The sequence below is a fragment of the Grus americana genome, chromosome 10 (assembly GCF_028858705.1).
Source record: "Grus americana isolate bGruAme1 chromosome 10, bGruAme1.mat, whole genome shotgun sequence".
NCBI classification, from domain to species: Eukaryota; Metazoa; Chordata; class Aves; order Gruiformes; family Gruidae; genus Grus; species Grus americana.
In genome coordinates, this window is record NC_072861.1 from 19,927,702 (window position 1) to 19,947,589 (window position 19,888).

The 19,888-nt window shown below is 42.0% G+C and overlaps 1 protein-coding gene across 4 annotated transcripts in view; it reads right to left on the reverse strand.

The window, feature by feature from the left end:
- The window catches only part of IGF1R (insulin like growth factor 1 receptor), a 191,807-nt gene extending 171,939 nt beyond the window's left edge, over positions 1 to 19,868 (reverse strand). For 3 of the 4 annotated variants that reach the window (XM_054837121.1, XM_054837120.1, XM_054837123.1), the window contains exon 1: positions 18,668 to 19,868. In XM_054837121.1, coding sequence (XP_054693096.1) covers positions 18,668 to 18,761 — 94 coding nt within the window. In that variant the 5' untranslated portion in view covers positions 18,762 to 19,868. Of the gene's footprint in view, positions 1 to 870; positions 902 to 18,667 lie in introns of those variants that run through there. The other variant, XM_054837122.1, reaches the window with a different exon arrangement.
- Between the last annotated feature and the right edge of the window lie 20 nt (positions 19,869 to 19,888).

Sequence of the window (19,888 nt, forward strand, 5' to 3'; positions counted from 1 at the left end):
CTTTGTACTGTGCAAGATAGACAAAAAATATTACCTGATGTTCAATAGCTACCATCTCTCAAACAGGGACCATCAGCAGAAGCAATTCTGCCCATCTCTTCACAAAAAAGAAACTGTTGTAACAGGCAGAAGCTCCTGAGACTTCAGAATTAGGCTACAGGACTGCAAAGAAAATACCTCTCTGGATCCAGACTACATTCAACAAAGCTCTGGCAAGACCACTTCCTTCAGACACAAGAAAGGTTTCACCAAGCTCTGAATCCCAGAACTAATTATAGCACCCCGCATCCTCTCCCCTCACCACCAATGTATAGTAAAACCAGCTGCCAATCCTGTAATGCAAAGGAAGAATCTAATCTCCGCTGCAAAGGATGTGCCACTACAGCCACTCCAAAAAAAGAGTTCTTCTGCCTGTAGTTATGATTTGCCTGCCCAAACATTAGGTCACACCAGCCAAACAGCTCCTGCCAACATCAACTGCACCTACAGGGCGGGTGTTCAATGGCATAACTGCATTGGGTAACAGTGCCACATACACATTTAAACTCAGCTATACTGCAAAGCTTTCAACTAAGTCTGATCTGAGAAAGAAAAGCATAAATGAACAGAACAGGAAGAAAAAAAAAAAGAACGAAGGTAAAAAGGATCTGAACAGTAAGACAAAAAACCCAAAACTAATTTCCAACTGCTTAGCTTGAAGGTAAAATCATCTGGAGAGCACAGCTGATGGACAGTCCTCGGCTCGCCTCACTTGTCTGACAGCTCTACTGACCTCTCATTGCTGTTGTGAAAGAAAACCACGATATTTGTGCAAGGCTAGTCAGTTCCATGTTAACAAAACATATATGAGCGGACTGTGCTTTCCTTTACCACATGGCAGCTTCATTCAACTTCAGACTCAGAAAGCAGGACTTAGTCTCCTTGTTTCCTCCACAGTTAACCAGCAATTTAGGACACACACAGAAAGTCCCGAACTCACGAACCACTCCCAGATCTGTAAAAGGTCACACACTGTCTTTAACAGAAAATTTTCTAGTCCGCTTTGGAAAAGGCGACCCCCCCAAAAAAAAGGGAGACACAGGAATGACTGTGTTGGGTGGCACCAGAGCCATCTCCAGTGTCCCCTGCGGACAACGAAAGCAGACTTGTCCCCAACATCACCTTCCCTTCCCCTACTCAGACTGCCAGAAGAGATCTCCCTGCCCTCGCTTCTCGCTCTCTTTTTCCTCTCTACTCACCCGAGAGAGCGGCTCACGCTTGCCTTTACACAGCCAACAGCCACCACGGTGTGAAACGTCTTGCACACCCCTGCATTAGTGCTGATAAAGTCACACCTTAGCGTCCCAGCTGCCCTCTATCTACTAGCCACCTCAGTTGAGACAAAGCTGCAAACCACTAAGTTGACATACAGACATATTTCCAAGGTATGTTTGGTACAGAGGACACAGGAAGACAGTATTCCGTCAACAACACTGAAGAGTCACCCTTTAATCTCAATTCAGATACCAAAAGTTGAGTTAAACCAAAGAGGAGAATAAAAGACAGCACAGATGAATCAGAATAGAACTTCTAAGTGTTGAAGTGGAGTCACTTTAGTTATGCTGCTAAAGTCGGAATGATCACATTTCCGACCCAAGTCATATTTTGATATTTCTGGCCAAATTAATCCAAAAATCCCAACTAGGACAACTTATGCAGGAAAAGGAAGGGGAAAAAAAAAAAAAGAAAAAGAGGTAAAGTAGCACACAAGTCGGTGTTCCTCCTTAAAACACAATGCACGGAACAGACTCTACTTAAAGAGGTTTATAATGGGACAGATAAAGAATTTAGAAGAGACTCAGAAGTAATCTTTGTTTTGGTGGGAATACATGCACACCCATGCTGGGCGAGGTGAGCGAGAGACAGGAATGGGTCCTCGTGGAGACCACTAACTTATTTAAATGTCATAACAAAAAGAGAGTAGCTAGTGAACTAATCAGTCAAGTGAGCTCCAGTCATATTAACCAATCCAAAAGGATGACATGTTATCTGAAAGGAAAGACTGGTCAAAAGGAAGCAATGAAGAAGATATCCATCAAAGAACAAAAAGCAGGTCTGAGCACAGAGCCAGCAGCAAGACTGCATCAAAACTCAGAAAGGTGTAAAACATTAGACTTTGTAATCCTGCTGCCAAGGAATTATTTACCACATGACGATCGATATTACAATACACAGAGATAAGTACTTTTATCTCAACCTCTATTTGACCCAGTGGGAGCTACAGACACTTTCTCACACTAATTCTCATTCTTCAAGGAGAGTCAAGATAGTGTGTGTGGGGAGAGAAGTTGGAAGCATTTCAGGTTCTGTCTCCTTTTAGCCCATTTCCACTGAACGATATCAAAACTATCATAAGAGAACAGTTCAGAACCAACCCGTGCTACCTGAGCATCTGGCCAGTAAAACAAAATACTTCAGGATCATAGCAAGAGGTCTCATTCACGCAATAAGCCAAACCCTGGTTGTGCTGTCAGTCCTTTCAAGTTGTTGCCCTTCCTTCATCGCAGCAAAAGCAAAGCATCTTTTAAAAACTCCTCTGAAAGGCCTGAACAACTGCCTAAACTTTGCTATAGCCTTGAGCAAGAGTGACAGGAAAAACTTTTCTCCTCAATGGCTGCTTTTAAGTCAAAAAAAAAAAAAAAAAAGAGGCCATCAGTACTAGACATATTACAAATTTGGAAACTGCAGATCAGGAAACAGGGAAGGAGGGAAACGCAACAGAGAGAGGAAGAAGAGGTTTGATTTTCAGACAATCAACTTGAAAAATCCTTACTTCAGTGAACCGGTAAATAAGCAATTTCAGATGTTTCAGACATCTTGCATTACCCTCTGAAATGTAACCAAGCTAAAGAGAAAAGGGTTAATTATATCCCTTATGCTCCAGAGTATTTCAGCAGGCTATGCATTATGTTCTTCTGAAGGGCAAGTTATTCTTTTATTTATTGTTTAAAACACAAAGTGCCCAACACTAACATAGCGATTACCAGTTTTACTAAAACAGAGAAATACAGGGCTGCAGGCTTTCTGCTGCTATAAAGCATTTAAACCTACTGTTTCTCTGACATTTTTTTCCCCTCGCTCTTCTCCGATACCGATCACAAAAACAACTGAGACATCTGACATACAGAACATCCTGCTGATTAAGAAAAAACAAGAGCACATTACTCTTGAGAGGATACAAAGCACCACTTCCTAATGCATTCCACTTTGTCAGCACAACAAGCTTCTTGTCATTTCAAAGGGAAACCGGTCATATTGATTTTTCCAAAACACAAGTATTATAGAAATATTATGCATTTAATTGGTTTAACAAAGTGCTTTTGTGCTGGGATGTATCAACACAGATCCTACAAGACAAGGTATAAGGTGTCAAGGTGTGGCTTTAAGTAATTGAAGACTCTCTGCAAACGACAGTTTTGGGAACTGCCATGACCACTCCTAACACAGCTCTCTGGCAGCTCCTTAAACCCTCAGCAAGACTGAGATATGTCTTTTAAGTGTGGCAACTCTGACTCCTGAATTCACAACACCCTGAAGAAACATCGTACTACTCTGAAAACCAGCGTCCTTTCCACACTTCACTGAATTCCAACCATGCAACTCAGCACTCCATGTCTGCTCAACTTTCTAGAGGAAAGTTTCTTTACACCCTCTCAGAGCAACTTATTTCTCTAGCTGTTCCCTTGCAAAATCCAGACCAACTGAATCAGCTTTTCTAAGTGCAAAAACCACACATCTAGCCTGTCGAGAAGCTCAGAAGATTTTTTTTCTCCTGTTTTGTTTTTAAGACAGCAAGATCAACCATCTCTTCCTAAAGTGATACTTCAAGGCTTCTTTATAGCTTGCTTCCAAATATAGTTCAGAACAGTATATACCCTCCCTTTAATTTCTTCCAACAAATCACCTTTCAGCAGAATTTACTCTCACATATGCAATGTGGGCAGAGTCTAGTAACATAACTTAATAGTTCTTAAAAAAAAAAGTTTTCCTAACAGTAAGTTCTAGGAGGGGAAAAAAAGACATTTCAAATCTTACCTGCAAATGTTACCACAATGTTTCTAATTAGCATCTGTCAAGAGAGCATTAATCCCGTTTCGTCACAAGAAAAGAACAAAGCGGCCAAATGACAAGATCAAGGATTCGTCAAAAGATAATCACAAACAATAACCGAGATATGCAGATTCTCTCCATCACACAGTACTGCTGTCCCTACATCCCGTGCTCTGTCATTGTGCAGTCTGACATTCATTCTCCAGTCACGCTGCAAAGGAGCAGGAGACCTCCACAGTAAATACTACCTGAGAGCAAAGGGATTTCAAGATAAAAAATCTGAGCTAAGTGACAGAAACACAGGTTAATCAGAAGAGATCTCCAGTCCTGAAGACACCAATGAAAAGTTTAACCTTAAACTTCTCTCAGTAGCCACTTAAGAAACCTCTCCCCCCCACACCTTGCTGAGGAGCGTATTTTAGTGCCCAGATGACCATTACTTGTAGGTAACCCGGCTAGCCAGACCATCACACTTTCTTCAAAGCCTCTCATCTCAGACAGACACACACCTGTTCTCACTATAGACATTTTTGTACTGACACCCAGCGCAGCATTGAATTACTTTAGATAGAGTCACTTCCACATTCCACCCTCAAACTCCCCTCCAAGAAGTCATCAGTCGCTCTCGGCTTTCACACTTCAGTAATTTTGGAATCAACAGGAAATAGAGATCAATTGTGATTTTACTAACTCAGTGATGACTCATCACTCCACTCCCCTTAGCCTTCAAATTCATCTGCGAAGAGACATGATAGCGAGGCCAAATTAAAAATAGCAAATCTGGCTTGCACGCAATTAACACTCACTTGTCCATCAGATTTGCCATGGATTGCGACATATTCAGGCATCTGGAGAAATCACTGCATTATGACCATCTTTCTTGTCTCCCTATCAGATTCCAAACACAGTTACAATTTGGCTTGCTTAGTTTAACCAGGAAGAACAATCAATAAATAAAATTTATATAATAAAGTCCATTGTACTGCATTCTGTAACATCCGTCACTCAGTTTGAACACACCTAAATAAGAGTTAACTCTGCCTACCAGTGCCCCTAACTAGTGACAACGAATCTTCTATTCTTTGTATGAGAATACTCTCAAATCATTAGATTTCCTTCTGCTTACATAACCTCCAAGCAAAAAAAAAAAAAAATTGCATGAAATTAAAAGTCAATAAAACCCAATTATTTCATTTACAAAAATAGAAAATCACTTTATATAAACCACTTAAATGCATTCTTCTAAAAATAAACTTAATTACAAATCTAACGTGAAATTGTAACAGCATATATTAGGGCAAATGCCTACTGTAATTTAAATAAAATAAAAATAGTAAGCATATAATTTACGCAAAAAAAGTCTGGACTGGTGAATTTACTGTTCAGTGCTCTCTTGGAGCCACCCTTTGTTGAAATGCTAAGATAGCTTTTACATTCAACAGCTACTTCTGCAAATGCTTCATCTCAGTTTACTCAAATGGTTCAGTTCAACGAGTAATTAATTCCAAATTAAAAAGGACTCCTGGATAGAAACCTGTGAAACAGTCAGTGGGCAAGATCCACTAGCTCTAAACTTTTGAGAAACAATGACAAACTATTTTTTTTCTGTTGATTTTTTTTCTACATCATGTCTGTCCATCACACTTGACGTTTTAATTAACTCTCAAAATTCAGATTGTCTGTATTTCAATTAAAATTCCATTTTCCATCCAAATAAAAAAGTAACACAAATGAGAAGTAATCTACCAGAAAATACATCATTTGCCATTTTGTCACTTAAAAAAATGAAAATTAAGGATCTGAGTAAACGTATCCAAGGCATCTAATTATTTACATGAATGTGTAGAAACAGTAAATGCTATTCCTTGGCAAAAAAGCCTATATTTTCCAAAAAGTTTGTATTTGCAAATCAAGGTGTTCTAGCTGTCAGCCAATAAAAAAAATCCAGCTAAAATACACAAAATAAGATTAAAACTGCATATTTAAAGCAAGCTCTTTCTGTGTGCTGGTTTAAGTCACTATGAAAATCACTGATGCTCCATCTCAATTAAAAAAAAATATAATATGCTGGTAGTGCTCTGAGGCCTTCATACTAAGGAAGAAATAAACTTTGAAGGACAAATCGGACCAAAATTCACGACATTTCCACCAGAAGGTTACAAAGCTACATGGCATTGTAGTGCCCAGTGCAAAGATCAGAATTGGTTTTAATTCTGCAAAACTATTCCATTCAACAAGCACTCAGTCTACAGCTTTCGCTGAAGCGTGTCTTCGCTAAACTAAGTCCCCATATTTCAATAAAAATAAATCAGCTACTTTGAGAAGACGGCTGGATGGTAAATCCTCTGCACGTTCAGATACACAGCCGTAAGAAGCCCCTGCCTTTGCCAGCAAGGGGTGGTGGGCTGCGATGCTGCACCTCAGAGCTGACGCAGAGAGACTTTGATCCGCGCGCCAAATGCTCCCTAACCTGGAGGAAGTATTTCCCCTTCCAGTCCCAGATCCGCACAATGCACAGCTACGTCACCGAAACCCACCTTTCATGGCACAGACACGAAAAGCACGAGTACTGCTCGCTGGAGAACTGTGCTAAAGCAACCATTTGTTTTGCTTCTCCCTCGCCCCGTTCGCAACCACAGGATCCCGTCCCCTCAGGCTCTCATTGCACCCTTCCATGAGCCAGCGTAACTCGCTAGTTAAATCAGCTGAGAGGAAAATGAACTCTTCCACCCTCTGAACGTCTCAGCAGTTACGATTGTGCACAGCATCTCACGGACCCACAGCCTAAAACTACGTTCATCGCTTTCTGGGCACCAGGCTCAACACCAACAAAGCCAGCCTTGCAGTCATGCTCCTCTTCAACCAAGACATCAAGGAGCCACGCAGCAAGCACGTGATGCCACTGAAAGGTTGAGTATTGATGGAGAACGGAGGGGTACATACCCAACCAGGGTATGTAGACATCTTAAATGGAGCATTCCTCCCTCCCCCTGCAAAAGGGCGGTGGACATGAAAACTATATCCTTAGCCCCTCTGCTCTTCCCTTCTCCCCAATCAATTCTCCCCATTAAACAGGATTCACATCTTCTCATCTCATTAGGTCTGTGCGAAGCTGCGAGGGTGTTAACGATGAACTCAGGGCATGAGACACCATGAGCACTGACAGTCATCCTGAGGTCAGAACAGTATTTTGATACCGCAGTAAACAAGGCCTGCAGCCACGCGTGCAACAAGCAAGAAACACTGAATAGCTGCACACTTCTGTGAGCGGTTGCTCCTCAAAAATGAAGAGGAGTCCTATGGAACAAACGGACAGCATCACAGCCCGTCCTCGTACAGAGGCCAAACCACGCTCAAACCACCCCAACTTTTGTTTCATTCTAACTGCATGTGACACCAGGTAATCTTAAGTCACCTGTGAAAATTTGGGGGTTATTTTCAGTGTAATATACTATCTCCTTAGAAGCCAGCTGATTCCAACACCCCCATCCTCATACTTCAGTTGAGTAGTCTCTGAACGCCTGACAAGGCGCAGCTTCCCAGTGAAAGTGCCTTCACCTGGATGACAGAGTCACACGAGCACCTGAAGTCATGTCAGCATTCTAAAAAAGAAGCCCTTTTATCCCCTCAAGGATAGCATTTCTCTGTATTTTACAAATGGGGAGGGAAACACAAACACCCGGAGGAGGAATACAATTCCTTCCCAACCCTTGCATTCTGTCAGCTTCTGAAGCACGAGATGTGATCACTCCCTATTTTAGCATGCATGACTACCAATGCTGTTGCTCACAAAAATTATCCAGTCCCTCTTTAAAATCCAGCTACAGTATTTAACTTCAGGATTTTCAACCCAACTAGTGGATGGATAGAGGTGAATGCACTGGTAACATCATCTTGCTACACTTTATTTGCTGTTTAAATAAATAAATAAATAAAAGGACCCTTGCTCTGAATTTATACTTGTCAAATCAGTATTTAAACAAAACCAAATCTGGAAAGAAAAAGAAATGTGAACACAATTGTGCAGCATTACAATATCACATCTGATTCCTGCATTCCAATTCTCTCGCTCTCAAACACTGCACTGTATTGCAGACAAATTTAAAAATAAAGTCACTGATACCAACTACAAAAACATCGAGAAAATCCTCAGACAATGTTGGCTTAGCCAGTGGAATGTGTAATTCTTGTCTTCATACTATCGTTTTCTTTCATGAAAAATACTGGAAATATCTTTTTGCCAGGTTAACCAACTCTGACTTCAATCTTGCTGACATTTTTTAAGTATAGCTGAATAATTCCATTCATATGCAAATTGTACAATAAGCCGTGAGTAGCAGCACTTGCAGAGACTCCCTCACAGAGATGAGCATTTACTCTGCCCAAGTCTAATCTGCAGTGATGTATCTGAAATGAAACAAGGTATAGCCCCAACAATTTACAGAAGGCATACTTTCAGCCTTGATGTTGTTTTTTTCCTTTTACTTTGTGGGATATTTTTAAATATTAAAGAGATGAAAGAATCGAGAACTGAGATTGCATCTGTTGCCATCACAATTTAACCACAGTCCATGTATTTATACAGTGGAATCTCCAAAATAACACTGCATCTGTTAAGATGACAGTGTTTTTCCATGGGCCGTGCTGTGTTATAGCGGAGTTACTCCAAAGCTATTGCATTTGAAGTGCTGATTGCGATCCACCCCAAATTCTTTTTGTAATCTTCCTCAAACGTATTGAATTGAAAAAGCTGTTGTTTCTCAGTACCGCTTGGGAACAACAAAACCCTAATACATCTCATCAGTGGGCATTTGGCACTACAGCCTTACAGCTAATGCAACATGTTTATTTAAACAATGAACTACCAAAAGAGATACACAAGCCATGTAAAAACAGATGTCCATCTCACATGTGTTTCTGCTGAAGTCCAGAACCACCGCCACATACACACGCATTCAAATGCATTTCTCTGTCTGTGCCTTATTTCTGTAGGGTAACAACTGAACCAACTTGAAAGGACCTTTGTTCATTCACTGGTAACGCTGGCCACATTTTAGAACCGCAACCCATCAAAGCGTATACAAGCTCGAATTTTAAAAGGGACCCTCACAACCTAACTTAAGTATTAAATACATATTACATGCCTCTTGATGAGACACAGTATCAACGAAAATATTTGTCCATGTAGTCAGCCTACTCAATGTGACAAAAATACAAACATTTTGTTAGCACACACACACAAAAGTAAACAGACAAACAAACAATCAAAACCTTCAGTCACCCCCAGACAGGACCCAGGCAGGCTCAAGTCACAGTCTCGAACCAAGCCAAGTCTCAAGTTTGGAACAACAAATCTGCTTTTCTTAAACCCCATTTTTGCTCTTCTGTACAGTAACAACTGCACAGACTCAACCTCCATCATGGGTGTAACCACTGGAAGAGCTGCAAGGAAATACCAACACAACTTATTAAAACAAAATCTCCATATCCAAGGTGCACGAGCAACAGGACAAGCAGACCCTTTGACTTTTGGCATCCTCCACCACACACAAATGGTCATACAACCTGCTGGGTTGCAACTTTCCTTTCCCCGGCCTCAGTACCTCTCAGGTCCAAGGAAGAGCAAAGCACACACAGTAACAGCAACTTATATGCATCTCATATCACAGCTGGATGTTTATTCCCTCTGTACTTCCCAGGAGACTGGCATTTGCAAGGGACCAATAAAATGTACATCCATATAAAAAAAAAAAGCTTCAGCCACAATAACCTGAAAGAAGATGTTAACTGCAATCGATACAGAACCACAAGCTGCTTCCACCTGCTGGGGATACAGAACAACCAGAGAGAAGCAGCAGCTACAAATCCTGTCGTGGCAGCCAGACACCATCGCAATTCCAGTGGGCTCCCCGCTCCATCCCAGCGGGTTGCTGAACTCTAAACACAGTCCATGCCATCATCATGTGAAGTCTCTCTCTTAACACTTATTCTTAGCTAAAAGAAAGGCAGAGCCACCTGAAAGCTTAACAAGAACAATCCACGCTATTTAACTCCATCAGTATTTTGGAGAACAAACCAAATCCCCAGCGGCATACATGAAATTTGACTAGAGAAGACAACAGTAGCAATTTAACAACACATCAAAACCCCCAGGAGAAGCGACAAAAACACCACAATAAAAGTAATTTCTGCACTGGCAAAGAGCACAGGGGATAGGACAAACAAGGTATTTCCATTGCGATTTCAACTTTAACGCTACAGCCAAATGTTACTCTAAGATCAGCTGAGCAGTGCAAATACGTTTGTTCCTACCGTGCAGCGCCAGTGCCTTCGCTCCTCCCGCGAGATGTCTGCAATGTGTTTTTTAAGCCCTTCAAGGTACATACTACTCTTGCGCAGAAGGACCCAAGGGGAGGTGACATGAGCGGCGGGGAAGCAAAATGCACTATTTGTAGAAGGACAAAACGTGGAGACGACTCTGACTTGAATCCAATGCAAATAACGAGGAAACCACCCCAGTGAGATCCAGGGATAAAGCCCGTCTGAGGTCCAAGCCAACTGTCTTTTTAAAGTTTGGTTATAGACTGTTTCTAGGACTAGCTGTCACCAGACCCTGCTCCAAAAACCTGCACTTGTTTGATTAAGACTTAAGATTCAAACAATCCCTCTCTGTAAGGTTTTCCACTTTCAGAAAGACTTCTGATTATTTTTGAGTGCTGCGCTATCGCACATCATTTTAGGGTTTTTTCTACACCATAAACTACTTTGGGAGCTTGCTTGTCAAATATAGTGAGCTGCCTGTCTACAAAATCAGGAAAATCAGCACTGTGTCAATTTATCTTCGGTGAAGCTGGTTTTCCATCCAAGAGATCTGGAATTCTCTTTCCCCACCAATAACCTTTTCCAAACGCAACACTTCAGCTCTTGCAAAGTTTTCCTGTGCATACGGATCAGGAAGACTTCTCAACCCAAGTATCACAATCCACAAGCAAACCAGATATAGCATCCCACTAAGTATAAGGGAAAACCTCCTATCACCTTGCTAAAACACCTCTTACAAACCCAGAGGAACACTAACAAAAGAAAAAAGTAAATAAAACAATGCGATGGTATCCTAACCTTACCAAGGCACAGCTACAAGCAAGACCCTTTCAACTGCTGTGCTTACAGAAGTTTCATCCCATAAATACTCTCTACACGTGTATATAACTAAATACAAACTGAGCACCTTATTCTTCCCTGCCACTTCATCTCATCTGTCTTATATAAGAACTGCCACTATAACACAGTTTGAAGATAATGATGTACTCCGTACTTGAGAATCACACATTCAGCTGCAGCTACCTACTGTATTCCAGTAGTAACAAATGGAAGAGATACTTCAAAGAGCACATTATCCCAGCTCTAATTTATGCATGCTCCCTCTTACCATCAAGCCATTTATTTTAAACCTGTCAGATATACTTGTAATGTAGCATCATGAATAATTTAAAAAGTAATCTGTATAAACCAAGTTTATAAACTTAACAGCAGGTACAGTACCTTTCATTCAAGCAGACTGCTCTCTGATAAAGTACAAGGGATCTTTGACTACTTCAGCATGTATTCATTTCATGCATTCTGAACTTCAAAAAATTCTTTTCTGCCTCCAATCAAACCCTCCGCTATTTGAACAGTATTGTGTGAGTAGCTGACTTAAATGAGTAGTGTACTTATTTGTGAACTGTTCATATTGAAGGAAAAAACTATAAAGCTTCTGGAAACAATCAGTAAAAATAACCCACCACCAAGCCGACAGCAGGGAAAAAAACCTACAGATGTGAAGTTTGCCTCTATCATTAAGAACTATAATATTCTCTGCATTTGCCTGATGTTGCTCCCCTCCACAGGGAGAAGGGATGCTCAGCAAAGAACTCCAAAAAAAGCCCAGTTGTTAAGAGAAAGTGTTTTGATCCGAGTTGATGCTCACTCTTCCAAGTAAACAGAACTATCTTTACAGCATGTAATGGCACCAATAAGAGGTTTGCAGATAACACTGGCCCTGAGTGGTCACAGATCTATTTCAATAGTATGTGCCTCACAACACATAGCAAACGAACTCATCAGGTCATTGGACTTGCCCAAAACACGCATCTTCGCAAATTAAGTATTCACATACCTTTTTTATAAACTATTTCAGTAAAGCACATGCATGTGCAGCTCACCTATTTCCTCCTTCAAAAGTTTCTTATTTGTGTATTGTACACTTTAAATCAACAGCACAGCATAAAGTTCTTAAAGCACAACCTGGTTGTGACAATCTCAATATGAAATATTGCTCCAAGTTATTCTTACAATGACTTTGTGTTGCTACCAAAGCATACGTTTGCTGTTCTACCAAAAATATTTACTAAGTGGATTTCTTCCTCTAGAGGAATAATCTTAGTACTTTATTGGGGTGTGAGGTTCCTTCTCACTGAGTGAGTCAAAGATGACAGTCTTCTTGAAAAACTACCTCGAGAGTCACTGAAACATATAGATGCTTATTTCTGCTCATATCATCCAGTTTACCAAGAAAGGAACAGATTAATAGTAAATGTACGCATCTGGATATTTCAAAATCAATAAATAAAAATATATGACATCAAAGCTTACAAGTCACATGCAAATCAATCTAAATAAATAAATAATAGTTTTGCTTTTCAGCACATTTTAAATAACTTTGTGCCACAACAGCAACTTCTTGAGAATATCAACATTGAAGAAGTTAATTGGTATCTGAAAGATGTCCTAAGGGAACTGCTCATATTTAGCATTTGCAAAGGTTAAAAAGAAAAACTTCCAGTGATAAATGCAAGTTAAACCTTCACAATACACCACCGTTGTAACACCAGTTTTACCAGAATGCATCTCAGTAATTAATAAGCCAAACTATTATCAAACTTATTTAGCAAAGCCATCAAGTCCTGCCTAAAGGAACTAGAGCCTACTTTTGAGTTTGAGGACTTGGTACAGCTCTGTTTGCAGAGCACAGAAATATATGAATGAACACTGTATGTTGCTATTCACTTGCTGATCCTCAAAGTTTGTCTCAGACAGTTGTGGACACAAAAAAAAGACAAATATAGTACTACAGGAATCAGTCCAGATTGTACCTGTCATGACTTGGCCAAAAGGGAAAAAAATAACAACCCCAAAAAACCACACACAAGACAGGCTGGCTAACAACCACAAACGTGTCTTCATCAACTACTGCTTGTTGAGTTCTGCTTTTGTACAATAAAAAAATTTTGAAACTATTCTTTTTAAAGTGGCTTTCATAAATCATAAAAACTAATCCAACTAACCTACACAAAGAAGCTGTCTATACAATTTACAGTGATAGAAAAATTATACATGTCAAATATATCAAAATACTAAAACAGTATTTCTACCTTTCAAACACATCATTGCATTCCTGAAGTCTTTCTGAACACAGAACTCTCAAAAGCAGCATGTTCCATTACCACCTAAGCCCAGAAATCTTAAAAGCTCAACTTGGCCAGAAAGATCTGAAATAAACTAAAACTACAAATCTGCAACAACTGTAATTATGAGACTCTTGAGACAATTACTCAAACTGCAGCTTTTTTTAAAAATTTAGTAACATACACAATAGTTTTCAATAATAAACTGCAGTTTACCCATTCCTATGTGCGCCACTCACACATATAAATAAAAAACAGCTGCTACTTGATAACATCACAAAGCAGTTCCAAATGGGAAACTTTACACTAACATCCAAATAAGAATGTATTTAATTTCATAAACCAAAGTTTTAAGAACTTTTTCAGAAAGTTGCCATTGCTTCTCAGTCATCACCTTTTCCAGAAAGTAAAATAACGCTCATTAAGTTTATTAATTTAACTACAGATAATCTAGAGGAATACTCTATTTTTTTTTAAATAATTTAATTCAGTGTATTTTCTAAGTTATGAACTTTAGGGCCATTACAGATGATGAGCTAGATAAGTTGTTTTCTGTGTGGGATCATGAAGTTAACATCCAGTGTGAGAAAAACAGGTTTCCTGCATATATTATTTCCTCTCTCTCTCAAAGTTCAGGACCATAAACAAACTTCTCTACAATGAAGTTTGCAGTAGCTCACAATTCACACAGATGGAACATACACAATATAATTAATCATTTAACAAAACTGCCTCTTCTGGTCTCACTGAGTTAATAGTTCCAGTGATCACTGGTAAAATCTACCTCAGAGTAAAAAGAAAAAAAATATTGGGGAAGAGGAAAAAAGTTTCAGTTAAACATGAATTGAAATTGTCCTTTAAAGCTAGTAGTTACAGCTCTGAAATGTATTTTAATTCTAAATGTTAGATGCTTAAAAAAAAAATATTCTCCTCACTGAAAACATTCTCCTCCAAGATTTTCTTAGTAAATGCCACTTTAGCAGAAAATTAAACAGGATTTGAAACAACTTTTCCCAAGGTAATGTATACTGAAAGAAATTAATTATTTACCGGTGAAGACATTAAAAAAAAATCATCACATGGAAATTCCTCAACACTAGATTTAGTGTGTACATTTCAAGATGAAAACAATTTCAGTGTCACTGGAGTTGTGCTTTAACTACTCCAGAATTAGGTTGGAGGAACAACTGGTCAGGGAAAAGCTGACACAAAAATTAACACAATAGTTTATCAAATCTGAGCAATTTCCCTATTAAAGTCAATAAATCACACCTTCTGTTGTATTTAACTGATCTGCCTTCTCACTCTCTGCAGCCCCTTCCTCTCCTCACTTCTCACATCTTTAAGAACTAAGTAAAATTTCATTCACCTCACACAAAGAAGAGTATTTCTCTCTCTCAAACGCTGCTTCAGCACTGAAACTTCTAACACACATCATCTCTCCACTCCCATTCCTCTGCTTCCTCATGTTCTCAACACATTTTGCCTGCTATTAGCTAAGTTCACTACCATTTCCTAACCCTTTCAGTTTCTGAGTCATACAAGCCTTTGCTCCAGTTCTGGTATGGAAACGCTTTGAAAAGTACAATCTAACACAATCAAAAAAAGTCAAAGTGCTGCCTGGCTCACCGCTCCTTCCCATGGACTCCCGTCACCATCACTCCCTGAACAATTTCCTCCTCTCTCTCCTCGTTTTGGTGAACCCGACTGACACCAATTCCTTAAAAACGCTCTGGCATTTTCTATTCACAACCTCAATTAGAGAAGGAATTATCCAGCTCCCATTTAACAACATTCGCTAACCACTAGGTGTATATGAAAACGCTGATGCAAAAGCTAGGTGTGTGTGTAATGCTGACACTCAGGAGGTCATGAGGGTTTTTACTAAGCAACCTGGGAGAGAGATTAAACATACAGCATGAGCTGCTGTTTATTAACATCAGAAACATAAAATACAGCCTGGATAGACAAACAAAGGCTCAGAGGTAACATGAACAGATCCATCAAGGTATCTATCAGTCTGAAGTGTTATCAGACCTAAAACCGTTCTTTTTATTCTAAATATTTAACCCATTCCCTTCTAGACATTCCCTTTGTAAATGTACACATGGGTGAAAATCAAAACCCCGCATCATGCTCATGGTAGAAAAGGAACAAAACACCGTGTTTACACTTCATCTTAAACCCAGCCCTCGGCTGAAACAGTCTCCAACAGTTGTAGCTTTACACATCAAATGCACTGTTACAGCAGCACATACTTTATCTCAATGAAGGGTCGTCTTATTTTTGTGCTATTCTGACAAAAATCTCAGGAAATTCTCAGTATTTTTTAAATGACTGTTTTTTGAATCAGAAGCTTTCCACTAAAGCTACCTGCATTTTAAAAAGGTTTCTGTCATATAATCACGAACAGATTTTATATAATTTAGCATTAAAGGGATGGGTCTCTCCCCTCCAGTTGTAACTCCTTTGTATTCCTATTTAGGAATGCCTTGCTTGTTTGACCGAAAATGGAAGTGCCTTTTAGCTATGACACAGTATATATGAAAAACAAATAAAAATTTAGATTAATCTTCCTTCCACTATTGTGGGGAGAGAGAAGAATATGAAGAGATGCAAAACATCTGCTCTGGAGATCATTTTTCCCCCTAACAGCAAAATTCTTTCAGCAATAACTCGTGAAAACAAAGGCTATTAAACTGTAAACTACAAAGACTATCGATTAGAGGCAGTATTCAGCTAAGACAAGTTTTTCAGCATATCTTCCCATACTTAAATGCCTAGATCTTCTTCAGAAGATATTTCATTTGGGAGGTTCTTAATTGGGTCATTTTAGCTAAGTGGCAACCACAAACACTTCAGAGGACTGGAACCTAAAGTCCTAACACACTGTTCCCGTGTTATTTTATTGCCAGAGCTGGATGAGCATTTTTATTTGAAGGTGTTCTGTACCAGGTAAGACAAGAAAAAAAAAAATCATAAGCACATATCCTAGCAGGTTACGGCTATGCCAGATCTCCTCCTGCTCTCCTGTTCTGTTTCTCCACGCCACTCAATCCTTTGTAAGCCCTGCCCTGAAGAAGGGCACCGGGGTTTTGTTTTTAAACTTAGAGATTAACCTTCCCTCTTGAAAACAGCTCCAGCCAAAAAGTTCGACGCGTGGAAGTAAGACTGCGGCTCTCCAGCCCTACCTGGCCCTGCCACTACAAGGCAAAAGCCTAAGTTGGGCCTTAATTTGCAAGGAGTGAATTGGCATTCGCCGGCTAATGAAACACAGTATTACTCAACATGCATTACAGACTCCATCTATGTGCTTCTTGCTCTTTTTTTTTTTGTAGTTAGCCTCATTGTCAGTGCATCCAGAGAACTTCCCTTTCTTTTCAACCTGAAACTATTACTTTTAGAAAAGCCTTTCCAGCTCCTAAATTCTTTCCCTTTAAAGTGGAGTAAATTGATCTCTCCATTCCTTCCCTCCAACAACATGTATCCTTGTGAAAGTGAGAGGCACGCAGAAACAGCTCAAGGAGTACACTGAAATAAACATACAGCGGAAGAAATTAAAGCATCAAGATGCAGTAAAGAAACATCCCTGCTTCTGCAGATGCGGAAGGAGAGCGAGCAGTTTTTAAAATGGATGGGCTCCAAGGCACATTTACCATCTCCCAGTCTACAGAGACACTCCAGAAAACACGGGCAGGCTAATTTCATGCAAGAGATCCTCAATCCAGTGTAAACCCGACATACCAGAAGAAAACCGATCAGCACCGGGATTAATATGGTGATGATTGCAGTCTAATCAATCGCAGCGCCAGCCATCCCTGCCCCCTTTATTTCCCCCTGCGCCCGAAGGGGGCGGGCACTGCAATATAATCACAGGTTTGAAACGCACAAAGTCGGGGCTTTTGCAACTCCCGAATAAGACAGACAGACGGACACCGCGATCCGCAGACGATAAAAGGGCGGGAGGGATCCAGGCAGCTCCGTGCGCTGGGGACCCGGCTGCTCGCAGCGCGGTCACGCACAATGAACCACGTTTTTCTCGGTGCAGCAGCACTCGCACACACGGAGGAAGCAGCTCGCACGGTGCTAAGTCAAACTGCACAAACCTTAATGCTAGATGCAACACAGCTGCTTACAAAAAAAAAAAATCGCCTTTAAGAATATAGCCCACCCGGCCAGCAAACGTTTCTATTTATACACAAACGTAAAGTATCAACCTAGAAATTCATTTAAAAAAAATAATAATAACAGCAGACTGTGACCTTTAGATTGCGGGATGCCACCGTAATTCTGCACCCCGAGCAGAGTGAGTGAAACCCTTCCTCGGCAGTAAGGCGGCAATAAGAGGCAAGGCGCTTATTTCCAGGAATTCTTCACTCACTACGGCAGGTTATTGCATACAGCCTCTAAATATTGACAAAGATCAAGCTCTTTCCATGCGGGGAAAGAAAGCACAGTTCTTCCCAGCCTGCAAGTGTTTACTACGCAGCTCGCAGCACTGGCTGCAGAGGTCTAAACACTGCACCGGGCTCTGGAGCGGGGTTAGGAGTAGTACGCGGGTCAGGTGGGGGAAAACACAAAGGAGGGGACGGATGGGCATCTCGACCCCCTCCTCCGGGGTAGAAGCATGTGTAAAAGCAGCCAGCCACCCCCGGCGAAGGAGGGGATGGGGGGAGGCAGACGTGCAGCCCCGGGTTGTTAAACGTGCTCGGAGAACAGACGCGTAACAGGAGGAAAACACGCACATCCCCGCGGGCAGGGGCGAAACCCGCTCACCGCGGCGGGAAACGGCGCGAGCCCCTCACGCGGCCCGGGAGCCCCTCACACACACCACACACCCCCCAGGAGCCCCTCACACACACCACACACCCACACACCCCCCCCAGGAGCGCCTCACACACACACCCCCACACACCACCCAGGAGCCCCTCACACGCACACACAGCCCCCCACGAAGGCAGCCCCCTCACCGACCCCCTCACACCCCCCCAAACACACATACACAGGCAGCCGACGCCCTCACACCCCTCACGCCCACACCGGGAACCCCTCCGCGCCTCCCCCCCCCCCACACGCCCCGGGGGCCACTCGCCGACACCACCCCCCCCCCGGCCGACACGCACCATACTCACTTTCCCCATTTGTTGGCCACAGACAAAGTGCGGCGAAGACGAGCAGAAACCCCCAGACGACGGCGAGGGACCCTCCTCCAGCGCTAGACTTCATTCCTCTTTTTTTAATTGGACAAAATCCCCCTTTCCGAAAAAAAAAAAAAAGTCCAAAATTGTTCGCTTTTTCTCTCCCTGTCCTCTAAAAATAACGAAGGAGGCAAAGGCGGACGAGAACCAGGGCTGGATAAATAAATCCACGTTGCCTCAAGAATTAAAAAAAAAAAAAACCAAGACCCTTCGGACTGGCAAACCGGAGGGTTTTTGAGGTCCCTGGGTGTTGATCTTCCGGAGCAACCACACCAAAAATACACAGATATTCAAGCTGTATTAACGGCAACAACAACAAGGCATGAAAGCCCCGGGGCGACGCTGCCTCCGGGGCGGCGGGGCGGGGGTCGCCGCCGTCTCCCCTCAGCGCTGGCTGCAGTGGTACATCGTGCACAGGAGTCGCAAACATGAGGCACATCGGGGCTGGCAGTCTGCATCTTCAACCTCCATTTTCAAACACCGCACACAGAGGCAGCGCGCACACACGGAGAGACACAAAAACTGAGAGGGCTGCGGGGGGGAAAAGGGGTGGTGCGACCCAGACAATCTTATTACAAAACAACAACAGCTTCGCCGTCCCTCCGCGCGGGGACGGGGCTGCCCTGGCGGGATCCCCCCGGCTCCTCTCCCCGCTCAGCAAGGAGGCGGGGGGGGGGGGAACAAACCAAAAAACAAAACACCCCACGCACAACCACCACCCACACCACCACAAGTCCGGCTGGCTGCAGAGACTCGAAATGCGGAATTTGGAACGAAAATGAATTAAAAAGGCTTCCCCTCTACTCCTCCTCTTCCTCTCCTCGGCGCCGCTGCCACAAGCTCCTTCTCCCAAAAAAAAAAAAAAAGAAAAAAAAAAAAGAAAAATCCAGGACACACACACAAAGCAGCAGCAGGGCGAGCGGAGCAGCTCAGCACCCCGCCTCCTCCCCCCGCAGCTCTCCTCCTCGCATCCCTCCGAGCCGCCTTGCCATCGCGCCGGGGGCGGGGGGGGAGGACGACGACAACAACAACAACAAAAACCACCCAGCGAATTTGTAAATCCTTTTCCTTTTTTTTTTTTTTCCCTCCTCCTCCTCTGGGTGTGCGCGCGCTGCAAACCTTCCCCTCGCGCTGCCCAGCCCAAGGAAGGGGGAG